Source organism: Coturnix japonica, chromosome 7, assembly GCF_054131305.1.
Source record: "Coturnix japonica strain WE chromosome 7, WE-NBRP24, whole genome shotgun sequence".
Classification (NCBI taxonomy): Eukaryota; Metazoa; Chordata; class Aves; order Galliformes; family Phasianidae; genus Coturnix; species Coturnix japonica.
Genome location: NC_140669.1, coordinates 24,144,043 through 24,163,474, shown reverse-complemented (window position 1 = coordinate 24,163,474; position 19,432 = coordinate 24,144,043). Strand labels below are relative to the sequence as shown.

At 40.5% G+C, this 19,432-nt stretch overlaps 1 protein-coding gene across 6 annotated transcripts in view; it reads right to left on the bottom strand.

Annotated features, from left to right (window-relative positions):
• The window catches only part of SATB2 (SATB homeobox 2), a 124,948-nt gene that overhangs the window by 91,835 nt on the left and 13,681 nt on the right, over window positions 1–19,432 (bottom strand). For all 6 annotated transcript variants that reach the window (XM_015868181.3, XM_015868185.3, XM_085553393.1 and 3 more), the window contains exon 3: window positions 11,192–11,368. In XM_015868181.3, coding sequence (XP_015723667.2) covers window positions 11,192–11,368 — 177 coding nt within the window. The remainder of the gene's footprint in view (window positions 1–11,191; window positions 11,369–19,432) is intronic.

The window sequence follows — 19,432 nt, the reverse complement described above, 5'->3', positions numbered from 1 at the left end:
CACCATGGTCAGGGTGCACCTGTGGAGTAGGAGCTGCCTATCTCCCTAGGCAGTGCTAAATCTAAATTGTTACAATCCTAATGTAACTAGAGATCTTATCACACAGCCCATGGGGTGGTGCAGTAGTCCTGAATGCAGTTCAGCTAGCAGCAGCTTGCATCCATAGCCAGTTCCTGGACACATGGCTAAATAAAATTTAGACAAAGTGCTAAGCCCTCAAAGGAAACAAAGTACAGTGTGTCTATTAATTGCATGGGAGTTAGCACTGCCATCGTGTAATCCTAGGTGAAAACATGATGTTTATTTTTATGTTTAAGTTTATAGTGATCTGTTAGAAGTCATTCCATTTAGACAACATTGCACAATTTCCAGACAACTGAATCTGTGAAAAAAGCCTTATGGCCTCGTGTCAGGTCTTTCCACATTATTATGGTGCAAAGGCTACGTAAATTTATCTCCTTCTAATTCTAGATTTTTTAAAATATCAAGACGGTGCTTTTTTTCTTTCCATCTGCAGCTAAGATTTCTCCATCTCTGACACATGTATATGCAAAACCAGAATATCAGCATAAGAGATGCACATAAAAAGAAAAGGATTCAGAAGAAGCCGTGAAGATGCATGATGGCAGTTCTGTTGTGTAACAGCCTTTCCTTAAACAAAACCCGCACTGCTACCACCAGCACCAGTGTGCCACTTAGCACTGCAGCGCAGCCTGGGCCTTCATCCCAACTGTGCTTCACTCAGAGGGGGAAGAAAAGCAGTGAGCAGGGGCCGCTCTGTCCTATTGGGATGGCACAGGAGCTTACTGTGGGATCAAATATGAAACTGAGCCACTCCCAGAGCAACGACACTGTGGTCACAAACAGCTTGGGAACACTTGCTCTCTTGGCTGTCTCTTTAGCTCTTTCCTTCCCCACCTTACCGTGCAGATAAGACACTTGCACAGCAATGAAATCCATTACAGAAAGGAATTTTTCTACACAGCTCCAGAAGGGTAAAGAAAAAAAAAATCTAATGTTTTACAATAAAATAAATATACCTTATCCTTGCTATTCCAATAAATTTTGATTGTAAGGCGTAAGTAAAGACATACACACACACACACAAATGTATATGTCTTTATATATATTTATGTATTTACTTTTTTTTAGTGTAATCCACCATTCACCATAAATGCTGCAGTTTTTTCTCATACCATCCAAGCTAAACTGTGGAAGCTCTCTAGTTAAAAGTTGTTACGTCCGTTACCTACTTGTTTTTGTGAAGTCACACATTAACCCTTAGGCTCCCTTCTAAAAAAATTCGTAAGCACACGTTGGGATTTGGACAATTTGAAGTCGGTATTTTAGAATCTGGGAATCACAACCAGCTTAACAGAAGCGGCTTTCTATCAGAAAACTTCACGATAAAAGCAATTCTGGACAAATAAAAGAATATCTCTATTTGTACAATATAAAATTAATCCCTGTAATAAATGTATGAATTTAACCCTTAAAAGGGCAGTAGAATGTGACTGCTTTTTCCTGTTACGAGCAGTATAACTGTTCCAGACCTTAAGAGTTTAGCAGGGTTTAATCTAATCTATTTAACTAGAACTTCAGTAACATTGTAATGGCCTCGGCAAAAACACCAACACATTTCAGTACAAAATGGTAAATTTAATATAAAATATTTTAAAGTTTTAGTGAGGAGAACAGTCACAAAAGACAAACGTTAACAACTGCCAGTTTCTACTAAATTCTGCCAGATGGGTTAATATTAAATTCCCTCTATTATTTTATTATTACTATTATTATTATTGTACATTTTGCCATTAAATATCCAATTGTTTCAGAAAAATACCTCCTGATTGTGTTTTAAGGGCAGGCACGCCCGAGGAGAGTATAAAAACGCGAACTGCGGAAGATCCCTATTGGAAGCCTTCAGGAGGGAAGGAAACCCTAACTGCAGCTTCCCATTATAAACCAGAATTTCAGTAATTCACCTTTGTGTTCTAGACTTTTCACTTAGTCAGAAACTACTGCTTTTGATGCAGCAAGTCATCTTCGTCAGAGATAAAAACACTTTTGAGAACAACAGGTCTTTCCTCAAGATAGAATAAAATAAAAGTTCTGTGCTTGATCCAAGATTTCACTGTTTCCATGAATGCATATACAGCATATTTCCTTCTGAACAGATTTATCCCATTCAGCACAGGGTTTTATTTTTATGGAAGTGGCTGTTTCTTGTTGACTTGGGTTTCTTCATTTCATGGCAATTAGTTGTAAAACACCTCAAGATGCACTGCTAGAATGACTGCTCTACAAAGAGCACTTTGTGTCTTATTGGAAAATATTCAGACTCTCAATCCAAACAAATGGTGCCTATAATAAAAATACCACCACGTATCTTCATTTGTACCAGAACAAATCAGTTTTATTTGTTCATTCTGCATTTTAGTGTCATAGGTCTCTTAGAAATGATAAATTATAATTCCTTGTGCAATTAGATACGAAATTGAGTCATCTTACTCTGCAGAGGAATTTATAATAAAGAGACCAGGTTCAACCAGTTTCACTGAAAATATTTTGATCGTGTCAAAAAAGGCAGCATAAAAATCTTTAGTGTTTTAACAAATTAACACTTGCCTTTTGTGTAAAGCACTGTACATGCTGTTAATCTTTTAATTAGGTTCTCAGTTTCACATACCGTTTATGGTAGGGGGGATTTTTTTCAGTGATCAGAAAATGCAAATGCGAGGTGTTTCTGTGCTCTTTTAGCAGAGACTTCAGAAAAATATACATATATATGTATATATTCTCATGTGCAGCCCTCTATATAAAAGTTCCATGACAATATATTATTAATAAATACTTGTAAATATTACCAAAAGAATGACATTTTCAGTTCTTTTAAGCAAACAAATACAGCATTCAGATACAGAAAGACACATGTCCTCCACAATCAAGGCACAGAAAAAGAAAGTTTTCTGTTCATAATGCACACAGTTTTTCGACCCATCATCACCATTTCAATATATGTAATAGATGCTGATTGTGTAAGCGGATACATAGTGATGTTTGAAACAATCTATGGAATACAAAATAAAACACCAATTTTCTCATGTCGACTGCTGTACAGTTATGTGTAAACACCTTCTTCCTGGATGTTCAAAAGATCTGGTGTTATCTATAGCTCATTATTTGTCATTTAGTATTATTATTTAGTATTATTATTTATTATTACGTTCCTTTCCTCAAGCATTTCATCCATACTCAGTTTCAGCACAAGATAAATACTTTTTCTCCCACAGACTATTTCACAGACCCTACAGCTCATGCTGAAAAAGAAAAACAAAAAAAAACCCTATTCAGAAAGGCAGACAAATTGCCATCAGTAAGCGATCCCTACGCCAAGGGACATTTTTAGTACGAAGCTGTCACTGTGGAAGTAGGAACTATCTACTCGTTATTCCACATAATGATTTTTGTTAGAAAAAGGAAGAAGGCCAAAATGTGGCTAAGCAGCAAATATATTATGAAAACAAAGTATGAAAGCAATTTAGCTAAGAATCCTGACTGGCGCAGACATTCTCTTCCTAGCTTCCTTGTTTGAATTTAACTCTTTATTGGGAACTGCAGAAACAGACAGGTGAAGTTGAAAATGCTGCAAGCACAGAACTGGGAAGTAAAAATAGATTAAAATACAGACCCCAGACCCTAGCTTACTATAGCTTTATTGTTTAATTGACAGCTACTTCATCCTAGAATGTATTGCTTTTTTCCCTTGGATAATCTAAAGGTAGTCACGGACAGAAAAACAGTGTGAATGATCCTCCACAAGCCCTGTAGCAGGGGAAGAAAGAGAGTCTTACCACAAAAAGCCAAGCAGCTCAGTGGGCTGAGAAGGACAGGCATGCCAGCTTCTCTCAGCCCAAGCTGAAACATGAGCATTAATTGGAGCCTTAATCATCCTAACAGGAATGATGTCCCAGTGACCAGGCTGGAAAAAAGTCAGTAATAGAATTGCCTTCTGCTTATCATTCTCCGTGCTGTATATTTAGCCATTTCACATCCTATAGATTCCTGATGACAAACGATACAGGCAGACAGATTGCCCCTATATAAAATTCTACAGGCAAAAAAGATGCAAACGTAAAGACAGCAATCTGTCATGGAGTTCATGTACATTGTGGGTGGGGCCAGGATGTCCAAAGTTGGACATCGCTTCCACAATGCTTCTACGTGGTGGTAAGCAACCCAGAACTGACCCCCAAAGAAAGTAAAAGTGGATGCAGGGCATGAGACTTGCCCCTGTCAAGGCAAGGTAAGCAGCAGCTGGAGCCAAGCCCACAAGGAGAATGGAGGAGCAAGGCCATTTGCAGCTGTGAAGAAAGCATCCTCCTCATGCCCCAGATCTAAAATGTTTTCTAGGCCCTGCTCTAGATAAGGGCAGCAGCATCTCAGCAGACAAGAATATCTTAAAAGAAAAAACAAATACAAAAAAAGCTCCTCTAACTTGTGTGAAGCGCCACCAGGCTCTGCTCTCCTCATATGCTACTGAATTTTTGAAGTATATTTAGCTTCTTAGCTACCAGGCTGCTAAATGCACTTCATTTTCCTGCTCTCGACAGGGAAAGACCTAGACTAACCTAATTTATTCCCATTTTTAAGTACAGCACTTTATCAAATCCATGCAAGAAAGACAATTATTTTGTTTTAAATTAAAATGAATAAACATCATTTCCCAATTTTCCTCAAAAATACCAGTGGTTCGTGGGCTTGTGGGCTTAGCTGAGAGGTTGGGAAGGGGCCAAGAAAATCAGAATTTGTTATTAGCTGGTCTGAGTTTTTTTTTTTAATAAGTGAGTACATACAGGCCTTCTGGAGAGAGTGTAGTTTTTATTTGTTGCCAAGTGATTACATGGATTGCTGTGGCAGGGCAAACAAACAAACAAAGAAATAAATAGAAATAATTTTTAAGAAGAAGTCTGTGGCTCAGTTTCCCCAGCATTTCCTTACTGGTTTATTAAACAAGCAGAACGTATGAAAATATGTCCTCAAAGAGTGTGATGCAAGAAGAAACTCCAGCGCTGCCCAGTTACCCTCGCCCAGAGCCTGCAGCACGCAGCACATGGGAAGCACAACAGACCCTCACAAAACAGAGGTGTGGTTTTGCAGCTATGTTTCTCAAAAATGAAGTGAAACAGAATCATTAAACGTTTGTTCCTCTCTATCTGCAAAACAATCTGGGACTTAGAGTTTTGAGCATGGAACAAACAAACTACATGCACTCCGCTGCCATGAGCTCACCACAGCCCAAAGCCAGCACCCAGATTTGACACTCTGTGAAGTACTTGGCCTAGAATGCTCCTCATAGGCAAAAGAAGCCTCAGACAGTCAGGACACAAAAGTAAGGGGCTTCCCTGTGACAGCCCAAGCTCATTTTGTCCCCTCTGTCTCCTCTCCCTGTCCTTGTTTCCTGCTTCCCAGCCAGGCACAAACCGCAAATGAGATGGAGAGGAGCACCAGAAGTGCTGAGCTGGTCAGGGCTGAGTTTGGGTACTTGCCTCTAAGCTGTTCAAACACCAATAAATTACCCATTTACTTATTCTACCCAGATGTTTGCCATCTAGAAAAATAGATTATTATTTGTGGAAGGTTTTGTTCCATCACAAGAATCCTGTAAATAATATATTGGGATTAGAAAGCCAATACCACATGGCACACACATCAGTACTGGGCTGGTGGTGGGGAGAAAAAGGAAACAGAGTCCTTTGAACACTATTGAAAAGTTAAGAACTTCCATCATGAGCTTATCAAAGAATGACAATTCACTGTAATTCACACAGCACTATGGCAAACAAAGAGGGAGGTAACCTGAAAAAGTACTGGGTTCCAATGTTCTGTTTCTACATGCACACAAAAACATATATCTGTAGAACTTACATGTATAACTTAATTTACATGTATTTATACTACAAAGCTAAACTACAAATTTATATTTCTTGTATAGAAAAGTAAAACATGAAATCTATTCCCTTAACTATAACTTTTAATATGATACCATAATATTTCTTTTTCTGTCACAGAACGATACAACTTAAGTAAACACTATGAATACAAGCAGCATGGGCCTCTATCTCTCTTTTAATACTTTAAGATTTCTTAATAGTTCCAAATGGTATTTAGCAAGAACACTTTGGCCATAACTGAATTGGCATGAGAAGCTGAACTTTTCACAGCAGCCTTTCAAATCCTATGTCCATTATGCACTGTAATGCCTACTAAAAACAAAGCAGGAAGAGGCTTTCAGCATTCTCACTGAAGTCTGACTTTCTCTCTCAGCTTCTGTAATTGAGTTTCACTTGCAGTTGTCATGAAGTTTTGTAGAGTGAATCACAAAACAGTGATTTGCTGGTAAGTGTCTGTGTATAGGGAAATCAATAAACATTTGAGCAGTACTCAGACCAATTCCTTTAAACATCACAGAGAAAGACAAAGAACACAACTCAAACAATGCACAGTTCAAGAAGGAGCTGCTTTTACCAGGCCCACTTTGATGTGAATGGCTGAGTTCTACTGCAAGAAATCCAGTCAGCTCAGTAAACCCAGACAAATTTGTCACTAAATGTCGTATCCGAGTTTACAGTAGGATGCCTGTTAGAGCTGTACCTCACATGATCATTACTCCTAAACGATTATACAGGGGACTTCCACAGTTTCACCTCCAAAGCTGGAAAGAAGAGATATGTGCTTAACCATAAGAAGCATCCTCAGGCAAGGTAGGCAAGAGGGGACTGCTGAATAAAGAGCTAAGGATGGAACAAGTCTGCTCTGGTGAAAAGAGACCTGAAGAGGGCTGGGCTGGTTTCTCTTCTACTCATTAAACCCTAGGCTAAGAGGCATTTGATTATGCAAACAGGAAGCCACAGCTCAAACATACAAATGGCACCCGGCACTGTATTAAGGAGGCAGAAGATCCTGGGTTATAGCACCCTTGCAATTTATTGCACAGGAAATATCTGAACCCAGGTTTCTTCTCATCTTGCCCATACTGCTGTGTTGCACCTGTATTAAAAAGCAACTTATCTTCCCAATTGCAGCAAACTTAGCTGGATACAAGCAGCACAAGTTTTGCAGGGTTTCGTTACATTTTTTCCTGCATCTTTCTTGATAGAGAAACATCAGATCAGTTTGCATGTGTTCAACAAAGCCCCAGGTTGGTACATTCTGCCTTCACCTGACACTCAGGTGGAAACTACTATGGTCCCAGAGGCAGCACAGATATAAATACTTCACAGGATCTTTTCCTATTAACTTTCTGTTTGAGTCCTCCCTGAGCCTAGCTCTTGAGAAGTAGATCACAGCCAGTGACACCACACAGCAACAACATTCACTATGTGCAACCCAGGCAACTGTTCTACCAATGCTCCACTTAAGCTGCCCTCAAACACAGTCATCAGGGCAGGCACTCCTCTGCCCTGCCAGTATACCCAGAAGAAAAACCTTGGAGCCGAAGGCAAAGTCTACTTTGATGGGCTATTAAGCTCTGTAAGGCTCTATAGACACGTACACCAGTTTTGTGTATGCTCACAACAGCTAGCAGGGAACCAGTCAAAAGAAAAAACACTTCTTTATTTTTTCATATGGATTCTAAGAAATTGGTAGAAGTGTCAGACTAGCACTGCTCTTCCTCAGCTCCACACTGGGAGAGAGTCAGTCTTCACAGCAGGTCCCAAAGCTTTAGACTGCTCGGAAAGTACTTCAGATTGCGGCTACCTTCATACTGCTTTGGTCTGAGCACTCAGTCCCTACCAGCTCCCCCCTCCCGCACAGGTCACACCCAACAATAAACAAAAAAAAACAGAAAATAACTTCCAAAAAGGCATCAGGTTGTGTAATTTTTATTAAATTACACACAGAACAGGTGCCCTTTTAAAGCATGACTCTTCTTCTCACCAGAAGGCACAATGTAGCAGGTTCCCTAGTGTCAGGTGTAGACTCAAGTGATGAAAGAAAAATACATAAATGTTGATTAAACCTTTGTTGCCATTCACACCACCAACTTTCACACCCCAGTGCCAAGCTGTTAACAAATTCCCATTCTGTTCCAGAAGACTTTTCACAGCTCCTGTCAGAAAAGGGACGTTTCACGAGGGCAGTGCTTGCTGGAAAAGTTTCTGCTCTTGCCACCAGCAACAAAAAATGTTTGCAACCAGCTGTTTGTGTGAGAACTGCGTCCTGCCCAAACTGTGGAGGAATGAAAAGCTTTTTCCAGCAAGGCGTGCAGCCACCTTCACATACATCCCCCAGAACATATTTGTTTCAAGATATTTATGCTAAGACTCCTCAACCCCCTGGGAAGCTCAGCAGCTCTGGGCAGGCCCACAACCTTGGACACATGTTGCCCTCCATGTCACGTCTTCTTCCTGGCACACAGACTCTGCAGTACAGTAGGCAATGTGAGATGGGGCCCTACGCACACATCGCATACCACCTGCTTGGGACTCAGCAGGGCTGTGTGAATGCTGTGGTGAACTGCAGTGAAGGCGGTGTGAAATTGCACAGCAGTTCTCTCTCCAGCCACAACTCCATTTTTCCCCCCACAAGTAGCTCTTATCTGACATCAGAAATGTAGCTCATTAGAATGCACAAACACAGGAAGAGTCCTATGAGATGAAGTGAACGCTGGTTCTCCTTTTGAGCATCAACAAAAGAAACAGATGGGAAAAATTATACCTTTTCCTAACTCAATAGGTGACGACTATTACATGTGAGATTAAGATAAGGCTGCATAAGCACCCTTTACAAAACCAAGCCTTGACAAGCTCATGTTTACTTTGTCCTAGAGGACATGAGGACATCTACTCACAACGATGCTCTGAACAGCTCAAAGCTTCACCATTTTGAGAAATGCACATGAAAATCTTCAGCTTCTCATGCAGATCCTGCAATTCAGCTGATCACAGAGCATAGAGAAGAACTAAGTGATTGTTCATCAACGTATACTGATAAATGAAATCAATCCCAACTACTGGAACAGAAGCAGACTTTTCCTAATTCAGGATGAACAGAGCAAACAGCATTATATATTTTCATGTTTTTCACATCAGAAAATAGTGCTCCCCAATAAATCCTTTAATAAAGTATTTAGCAGAATGTTTCTGTAAACTCCTCTTGACAGATAATAGCCCAACATTCCAGAATTTTCCTCACAAAACTAGCCAGTCTCAGATATCCATGCCAGCACTTTGTCTCTGCCTGGACCTCATCTCTCTGCTTGCAGACAGTAGCACAGAAACAAGTTGCTTCAGAACATGCTGCACACTTCAGTTTTGTACATTAAAAGCAGCATGTCCTACAGTACTCGCCCAGGAAGTATAAAAGACTTCAGAGAACTCGTCCTTAGGTGTGAAGGTAAACACACTGACCAAGGGAGAGATTTCATTCCTGACAGATTTTTGAAGTAATTTCCGTCACTTCTAAATATTATAGCACCTGATGTTTTCTAGTGGAAGGCAATTAATCTCTTAAAGACAAATGGTGAAATCTTTTCTTTCAGACTAATTGAAACAATTAGAGGTTCAACTTTGATTTTATAGACGAGTTATTTGAGCGCAACACCAAATGACAGATTACTAGCTGAACCTGCTCCCTGTCGAAGTCTGTAGTTTAAAAACGCAGTGGCCGTTTCCTCCCTGCACAGTGACTAATTTGTGATTCAATCTGTCTCTACTCCTTGGTATTCTCACAGCAGAGAGATGCTGCAAATGCAAGGTTCCCCAAGTGAGATGCTCAGTCAGTGTGGATCACTGCACTGAGTGGCATGCCTACTCAGAGCAGGTTTCCTGCAAAGCCCATTCCCCTTCATAAGTGCCAAGACTGAAATCTTGGCCACTGAATGCAGTGTGTTCCACATGTGAGCTCACAACATGTTGAGCAACTGTGTTAACTGAGATGGATAGTGCTGTCAAACAGGAAGCTGGCTCACCAGGATGGAAACAGTGGGATACACTGACCTTTTACATTTACTGGGGGGGGGAAGCATCCCTAAAACGACATGAAATGTTTTATGTTAAAAGCCAAAACAACTACCTTCTTATATATACTCTGTTATTGCTGTATTGTGTAAATAAATAAACACATTAGATCTGCGCATAAGCTCTGCCCGTAAGCAGATCCTGAGCCTCTCTCACAGAGCAGAGAGGCTGACAGAGGAAATGAATCATTATCACCCTGCTTGGAGAGAAGTTTGTGCAGAGTGCTGCGCTACTAACCCCTGCCTGGAACTCCTGCATTCAGCACTACCACTGCTCCCTCTGTTTGCACATTCAAATTCCTAGCTATGCAAAGTGACCAAAACCAACAGATAAAATCCAAATCCCCAGGCAAAGCTACTGTTATACTACCCTAAACTGCAGGGGTCCAATTGACGACATGAGGATGAAACAAAATCACAGGCTTCTCATCCAAAAGAGAAAACAATGAAATAATCTCCTCAGCAAAGAAGTTACATGAAATGTGAAGTTCATTTTGGAAAGATTTCACCCGCTCCCCCACCTCCTGCCTGTCTCCCCTATTAATACAGTTTTAGGTTTTGTGCTGATATTTTGGGTATAGAGAGGAAAGCTGTATTAATGTTAAGATTTTGCTCCTTCCGGAGAATCACTTTCAAATAGCAGGAATGGTAGAGATTTACAAAGCACTCTGCAGCAGTGTCGCAGACAAGCAGAAACAAAAATCAGTTTGCACATTTCACAGTATTGCTATTGGCCCTTGAGAGAACACGCATATATAACCCTATTATATTCAATACACTGCTTCAGAAGTGAAACATTATAACACGCTGTTCAAAATGACTCTGATAGAAAGAGAATTACCAGCATATCTAACGCTACACTTAGATGCTCTACCCTGCTCTTCTGCGCTGATTTCCTCAAAGCAGCAACCTGCCTTGAGACACAGAACAAATGTATCCTGAATACACCGACTGATCATTATCACTGTATTTCAGCAAGATCCAGCTAATGCTTTCTAGGCAGGCTAACATGGCAGGTGTCGTTCTACACCTAGTTTAAGTAATCAATACATCCGATTAAAACACTTAAAAGATTTGCCACCGATCTTCTTGCTTTCTCCTTGCACTGAGCAGCCTCAGGTGCACTATTTTGTCAGCACAGAGAAGAGGAAAAAGAACTTTAGTGAATACCTTGTGCCTGAGCCGCAGAGCTGTGGGAATACCCCAGAGCCAGGAGCGCTGTCTCCACCAGCTGGCTAAAGAGCACATCTTTGCGAACCAGAACGAACTCAGCATGCTCTTCTCGATTATCATATTCAAGAGAGGCATCCGACTGCTCCACCACACAAAAGACTGGAATCATCAAACCTAGATGAAAAAAAAAAAAAAAAGAAGTCTGTGAGAGACGAACATGAAGCGCGTCACACATCTCTGATAAAAGCTTTAATTTAAAACACCTCCTAGAAGGCTCATCGTGAGTGGTTATCGGCCTTTCTTCCCCAGGGGATAGCTGTTGTTTTCTTTCCAAGGGAAATACTGAAGTCTCGTCACTTGACTCATTTACAAACCACACTAAAGGCCCCAGAGAATACAATTTAGGAACAAAATAACAGTCAGCTTGAGGACAAATGAGATTTTTCTACTAAGATTTTTTTTAATACTGAATAAATTTCACACAGTTCCTTGAATGTCCTATTCTTGCAGGTCAGGGCTTCTCCACGCTCAGACATCTGAAAACCTGACATGTAAACACCACTGTTCTGATTCTCTCCGCACAGTGAATGTCATGGAGATATTGTTTGTGGCTAGTCCCATATGCACTTCTTGGACTGACTAGGTTAATTCACACATTTCCAGACCGTGGCCATCCTACTCGTTCTGCAAAGTAAACACTCTTGCATAGACTTTGCTGAAAATGATTACTTTGGTGGCAGCTAATGGACCAGCAGCCCCGGAGAAGCCAACAGTATTCTCCCTCTTACTGTATGAACAGAGTGAGAACAGCTCTCAGAATTAGGATCAAGGATGAGGGTGAATCACAGAAGTAAAAACCTCAGTGAGTGTTCTGGATTTAATTCCATTCTCTTTTATTGTAAATTTACTTTTGTGGTAACAAGATCAAGCCATCTCTGGTAACAAACTGTGGGGCATGAACTTAAAGGGATCCCATAGTACAGACAGGCCAGAAACAAACTGATCTGTGGAACACAGCCTCTTAGTACTGCATGTCTGCATGGAGGGAAAAGCATGAAAGGAAAACACAGAAAACTTACTGAGCTGGAACATCTATTTCCATCATTTGCTATAGGCCATGCAGTGCGTGGCAGAAGAAAACAATCATTACCTCCAGCAACATAATTTTATTAATTGGATAAGTATAATTCATTAGCCCTTAAATAAGCTATGAAATACTAAGGGAAAGACTAATCTAAGCTTAAAGCTATTCCCAAAATGTGCTATGTAGGGTTTGCCTCAAAGTCTACTAGTTTACTTTTTAATCCTGTTTTTCAGAAACAAATATGACAATTTCATGTAGAGAATATGGAAATAATTATTATGAAAATATTCATAAAAGGATAGATACAGATCACTGCATTCCTGGACCCCAGTCTTCATAAGGGAAAGAGAGGAGAAAGCCACATTTTGGTTCTCCTTCTATACAAAGCCGATTAATTAAGATCATCTATCAGCAGTTCTAGTATCTGCAAACCAGTCGTCAAATACCCCTTTAGAAGGAATCACTCTGCCCAGAAATAGATACAGTCACAGCAGTAACACCTGCTAAGGGACTTGAATCCTCCTGGCCTGAATTTGCAGAGATGAGATTTACTTAAAATGTATTTTAGATACACATTTATCATTTACTGCCGTAGCTGGCAGGGATTAGCTCCCAGTTGGACATTCTAACTGCAGACCAGCAGTAGCTACAAGCCCAGACACGCAGTTCATAGGTTTTAGCATTCTGCTTTAAATCACATCTTTATTAATGGGTAAGTAGGTTACAGCATCATGTCGATGCTGCTCCCTCTCTAGCACCGATGCTGAGATAAACTAATGCATTTTGCAAGTTCAAGTAAACAGATTTTAACACACTCAGGAACATACAGTGAAAAATCTCCCTGTGTGCTTTTCTGAAAAGAGCGGGGCTGATTCTGTTCTCACTGCAGTCAATGACAAAATTGTTATTCCTTTCCAAGGTTAAAAGCCAAATTGTTTGTCCATAAATCATTTAACTAGTTAAAATGAAATTTAACCCCTGTAAGCAACAAACATGCCCTCCCACCGAACATAAGGCCTGTCAGAGCATTTCTGATGGGGCTATTAATGTCTCAACAAAAAAAAAAAAAAAGAGAGATAATTGGCCAAATGCTAAGACTGCAATATTGGTTGTGTAAATCACATCTTGGCAAGACAGCGTAAGTGGGTGAATGCAAACTGATGAGAGGAATGCCACAGCATCTTCCATCCTCCTGCAGCCTGCTTTCCTAGTCGCTGAACTGTCTTTCCACCTTTTCAGCACATCGAATGTATGCCCAAAACTTACAGTCTTAGCTCAAACAGGATCTCAGATGGTAGAAATGCTCTTGTCACAACACCACTGTATGGATGGCTCAATAGACTTGCAGGAAGCTTGCCCATAATTATTTTCTAAATGGCCCATTTGGGTCATCCAGGATTGCAGGAGCACTGCTACAGATACAGCTTTTGTAAAAATAGCTCTAAGCTCAATGACCCAGCAAAACTGACAATAAGCTGCCATTAGTACTTTAAAAAGAGAGAACAAAGGGCAGGTTACCACATCTGCCACTGCTAACAAGTTGCTATGCCTCTGCTGTGGATGGAGTCCTAAAATCAATTTTCCTTTCCTAGAAAACAAGAGAAATCCAACTTCTTTCAAAGCAAACCTCACTCCAAGGAAATCTCATCTGGTCTGCTCTCTATTTTGCACTGGAAAGAGTTAAGCTATAACATCTCAAATGGATTTATTACCATGAACTTCTCTGTTCCTTGATATTATCTGAATCTAAATTAACATACCTCTGGTACATGAAAATCTGAAGGAAAACCACCTGCAGCTAAAACCAACAGTCTTTACACACCAGTATGCACGATGTCTTACAATAAATGGAACCTCCACCTCACTACAGGACCCTTACAGAAGAGGGATGCAAGCCAGACCATCCTCATCATCATTCCAGTTGAACAATTTACAGTGATACTCAAGAGAGCAGGAGACCAAGCATCCAGAATGAAGCCTTGCGTGCAGTAAGAAAAGCCTAACTCATAAATCCTGAAAGCCCTCAGCTCTTTTCTCTAGTGCTTGAGCAGCCAGAACTAGTCATCCTCCCTCTTCACACGTACACACAAAAAAGGCTGAGATCCCTTTTGAGCAAAACTCTTGTACGTTTGCTCTCCCAGCTTTAGAGAGATGCTTTAGTGAATGATGCGGTATAACTCATGGTGGATAGCATACGGCATTCATTTTCACACATGGAAAAATCCAGGGGTAATCTGAGGGCTAAAAAGAAAACATTTGTTTTCTCAAAGGAGGAGCACAACGCTGAATTGCACACAGAACATCAGTAACGATTACAAATTATCCAAAAGACTTTTTCTACTTGATATTATTTCATTAGGCTGACTTAGAAACAGCTCCTCAGCGCTTCTGTCAGTGCTTTGAATCCCATATAGACAGCATTAAGTGTTAGAGGAACATAAAATAAGACGACATAAAACCTTTTAAAAGAATACCTATGCACAAGAATTCCCCGTATTCCGTGGAAGGGAACACAAAGTGTTTCCAGAAGAACAGATGGCTGGTGGTGATCGGTACCTCTGTCTACCAAATACTTTTAAAACAAATCAGAAGTGGGAGTTAAGCCCTGCAGTTGCTTTCATAGAGAACTTGTGTTGTACAGAGAAGGCTGCATGAATTTGGTTGCATTTCTTTTAGTTGAGACTCATCTAAGCAGCAAAGAAATCAAGAAGCAATTAAATATGCAGAGAGACTTGTGCTCAAATGCACATTTTCTCCTTCTTGCTAGTTTCACTCTGTAGTTTTATTTTCCCATGGAGTAATTCATTCCATAAATGAAGAAAACGGAAGCAGGTACACTGTCTAAGAAGTGAAAACTCTGGACACTCCACCACACAAAATATTCACTAAACAAAAGCTTGAAGCCAGTTAAAAATATTACCAGACTGAAGTCAAGCAGCTCCCTGGAGAACACTTTTGGCTGCAAGATTTGCAAGCACAAAACTGTTAATTTCTAATAGCCAACTAAAGGACAGGACAGGGAAGATCTTTAAGAAATTCTGCATTGAATTTTTGGGTTTTTTTTTGTTCATTTTCAAATAATATACTTCATCCAGTGCTTCAGAGTGAGAAATAAAGGTGACACTACCAGCAGTCAAACTTGTACACATCACCAACTTCCACATGACCACAACACCTAAACCAGAAGAGAAAAGGCGACAGAAAAGCTGTAGTGGAGGTTAAAATATTACAGCCACCCACTTCTACTGGCCATTAAATTGGAAGCTGTGCTTGTTCATCCTAATAAGCGTAATATGAAGATCAACCAATAAGAAGAGGCACCAATAAAATTTGTGTCTTTTTAGATTAAAATCTGTTTCCATCAGCACAAGTTGTGAGCACCATCTAGGTGTTATTTAATTTAATCTAATTTGAACAATTTCCAAACATCAGCTTGATTAATTTCAACAGCATGGTGTTATGGAAAGATTTACTGTACAGGGGTTGTCTAGCAGAGAATTAATAAAGAAGCCAGTTCTTAGCCCTGAGTAACACAAGGATTTAAGACTTCCCAGATTTCTAGTGGGAATACTTCATAGCACAAGCATGTTTTCTTCTGGGAGTGAAACCCACCAAAATTATTAAAAACTGAGATCAAATGGTGGTGTCAAACCCAAAGGAAATCATTTTACAGTGGAGAGATTTTTATCAAATGAAGAAAGTGGAAAATAAAGTTTGTGTTGTTGCCGTTATGCTCGGGGTTTTTGATTGTTGTTTTTTTTAACAGAGACACACACACAGAGTAATCTCTCTCCAAAACAAAGCAAGTTTATATGGTTGGGAAATCAGGACATTTATTCAAAAATTCATTAACTACCGAAAACTCTTCATTACTGTATGCAGAAAACACTTCCCTTGCAGTGACTGTACCACGGGTCATTCTCTAAGCTAATCATGGTCATTCTCTAAGCTAATCATTCCAGTGGGGGGGGGGGGGGGGCGGGGAAAGGGAGAGAAATCAAGCCCAGGAAAAAGCAAGCAGCATCCACAAGTGTTCATTTACACATGTACCGCCAAGTCCAGAGTGAAAAATAAAGAAGTAAAAAAACTCTGAAGGATGCTAAGATGACTAAAAATCTCATGCACATGCTAAAAGCAGGTTGTTCCACACTCCTGACTACCCATTGCATTTTCCGTTTGCACTTGATCTATGAGACTCAATCCTGAATGCCTCCAAAACACTAGAATACCAGCAATCTCACCTGGGCTTCCACATACGAAGGCCCTTCCCTGCAACAGACTGTGGCTCTGCTACTAAAGCATGGGTCTTCTTGAGGAAATTATTTGGGTGAAGATTCCACACATTTAACAATCAAACATGCTTACACAACTGACAGTAGCCACAGGAAGCAATCAAACCACAGAAGTCCCCAAATCTAACCTGGTCCTGCTTTTTCTTCAGGCGAGAACAGTTCATTCAACAAATGTCAGTGGCAGGAAAACAGTGCATTTATTTATATCCGTTTGCACTGGTATAGAGCTGACCTTAAATACACTGACTTGGTACTCAGCTCTATTTCCCTTTCTTCTAAACAAATTTGAAAAATGAACCTAAACTGAGAAAGTCGCTTTAAAGAGAGAAATCAGTACCCACATGACACAGGAAAGGCTCGCCAGTTCTCCTCCCAACATCCTGCCCCTCTAACTGAAAAGGCAAAAAGCAGACGAGTTGGACAGCCTTAGTTATTCAGAAATACCTTTGTTTCTGCATGAAGGACGTCCACCCCACGTCCGAGTACAACATGAATATTTCTATTATTATTACTTAGATTCTGAAAAACTGAACAGCATCACAAAGAAAAAATAAATAAAGTGAAGCTTCAGGGTGCCACTTTTTCAATAGAGGGATCAGGGTTTGTAGCTTACAGAGATGAGAGTTTAGTGCGTAACGCAGAAATCAGGGGCTCACCTAGATGAACAAACATACAACGAGGGAAGAAAAAGTTATAAGATCAACTGCATTCCCTTATTTTTTTCTCCCCTCAAGAGAAAGGAAACCAGAAAGTATTTGAAAAAACAGTTCTGTTCTGATCTCAACACTGAAATCACAGCACAGCTCTAGCTGGTGGTAATGTGAGATCTAACCCAGAAAATCCTGCAGAGTCCAAATAAGGTCTGCAGATACAGGATGCACGGTGACAGGCTGAACAGGCACGTCTGTGCCATTCCCACATACACATACGACCGTTCACACTTGGGAAAGATCAGGCTTGAAGCAGACCCTGGGTACAGCCTGCATCCGTGCAGTCCAGCAAAGAGGAAGATGAGATGGAGCTCACACATACCAACAAGAGTCACTCACATCCATTAAAGCTCACTTTCAAGCCACTTCATAAATGTTAAATATAATTAACTTGGACAAAATACATGCAGTTTGCACCAATCTCGCAATAAATGCATAGTTTGGGTAAATGGACAGTATTTCAGCCTCCTACATATACAGCACCAACTTACAACAGTCTCATTATGAGGCTGGGAATTCTTCCACCATAAATCTTTTTTACTGGGGACTAGAGGAGTTACTTTGCAGTTGTTTGTCACTAAGCACTTGGAAAGACACGAAGAAAGCTCAGTGTGCACAATGACAGGAGGCCTGTGGGAAATCTGTATGTCAAATATCAGAGGCAACACCAGCACCTTCACAGATGTGCAGTCCTAAACAACAACAACAAAAAAAAGAAGTGCCAAGCATCTCATTATAATAAGAAGTTTTGTTCAGAGAGAAGAATCCTGCTTCTTGCTAATCCTCTGCTCTCCAATGTGTTCTAGACAAAACACGGGATATCTGATTCTGTACACAAGCAGTAATGTGATGCTGTTAAACTCCTACTCTTTGAGGGTTTATAAGCCTGTTGCAAATAATTTGTTCCAGGATGCAATTTAGTAAAGAAGAACTCAGCCCACAGATGATTTTAATACAATGTTTGTCAAAGAAACAAACAAATAAAAAATCATGTTAAATAATATTACATTGTAGAAGTTTTCGTCTGAGGAGGGCCAGAGGAAATAAACTAAGGACAATATCTTTCTCCTCCTCTGTTATTTTTTCTGGCTTTAAATATTCAATAAATCTGTAGGCAGGAAATGCATTTCTACATATTATATTTTAGCCAATGGTGAATGCAAACCACAAGATATTATTTACATCCTTCTTCAGCTTCCAGTCCTTTCTGTGGCTTCAGTCACCAACCATCACAACTACCCCGGCTCTCCGGAAATTTTATAAAGAAGTCACTAACATCTCTGCAGATGTCCCCTGCTTCTGTGCTTCTGACAGCTAAACTCGCCAAAGAATCTTTCCCTGAGCTGAAATAACAGCTTTACTGTTTGACACAAAATATTCCAGGCCACTATCCCACCACAGAAACATATTATGAAACTCGTAAGTTGATTTGATAATACTCAGATTTCTTTTTTTTTTTTTAAAAAGTGCAGCATTGAGAGCATGTGTTTAAACTAAGGAGAAATGAGAAATAAAGGGGGACATGGAATATTTACCTGTAGTACAGCCTTTCCAGCTGTGTGCCTGGGACAGAATCGGTAGTCAAGGGATATGAGGCCTTTTGCTACCGACAGTGGCACAGCTGCTCCTGGCAGCTCCCTACCTCTGCTGAAATAGTTACAGTAACTCAGTGTCAGCTCAGACCTGCCACCCTGCCTGGGTCTAAGAGAAGAGTAGCTGCTTGAGCATCGAGTGCATCTCTCTGATGCAGAATGGTTAAGCCAGGCAAGGCTAAGACTGCAGCAGAGCAGTCAGGAGGCAGAAGCAATTAAACAGGAGAACAAAGCACATCCAGTTCTCCACTCGGCCACCAAAATGAGCAGTAAAGGAGAATGCGGACGTCAAAACACTGTTTTACAGGAGCTCAAGACAGAAGAAGGCACAGCCAACGGTCCCGTTGCTCCAGCTCAAAGTTCCCTGCCAGGCAGCCCCAAACACAAACAAAAGAGCTTATGCCAGCACCAGGCCTGTGTGCTCACCAAGAACCATGCACAGTCCTTCCAATTCACACTGAAAGGCAAAGACGCTACTGCTACATTTTTCCTAAATAAAACAGCTCAGTTGCTTCTACGCGTCTCCCACTTAAAACAAGAAGAAAAAATACCCTGCAGCA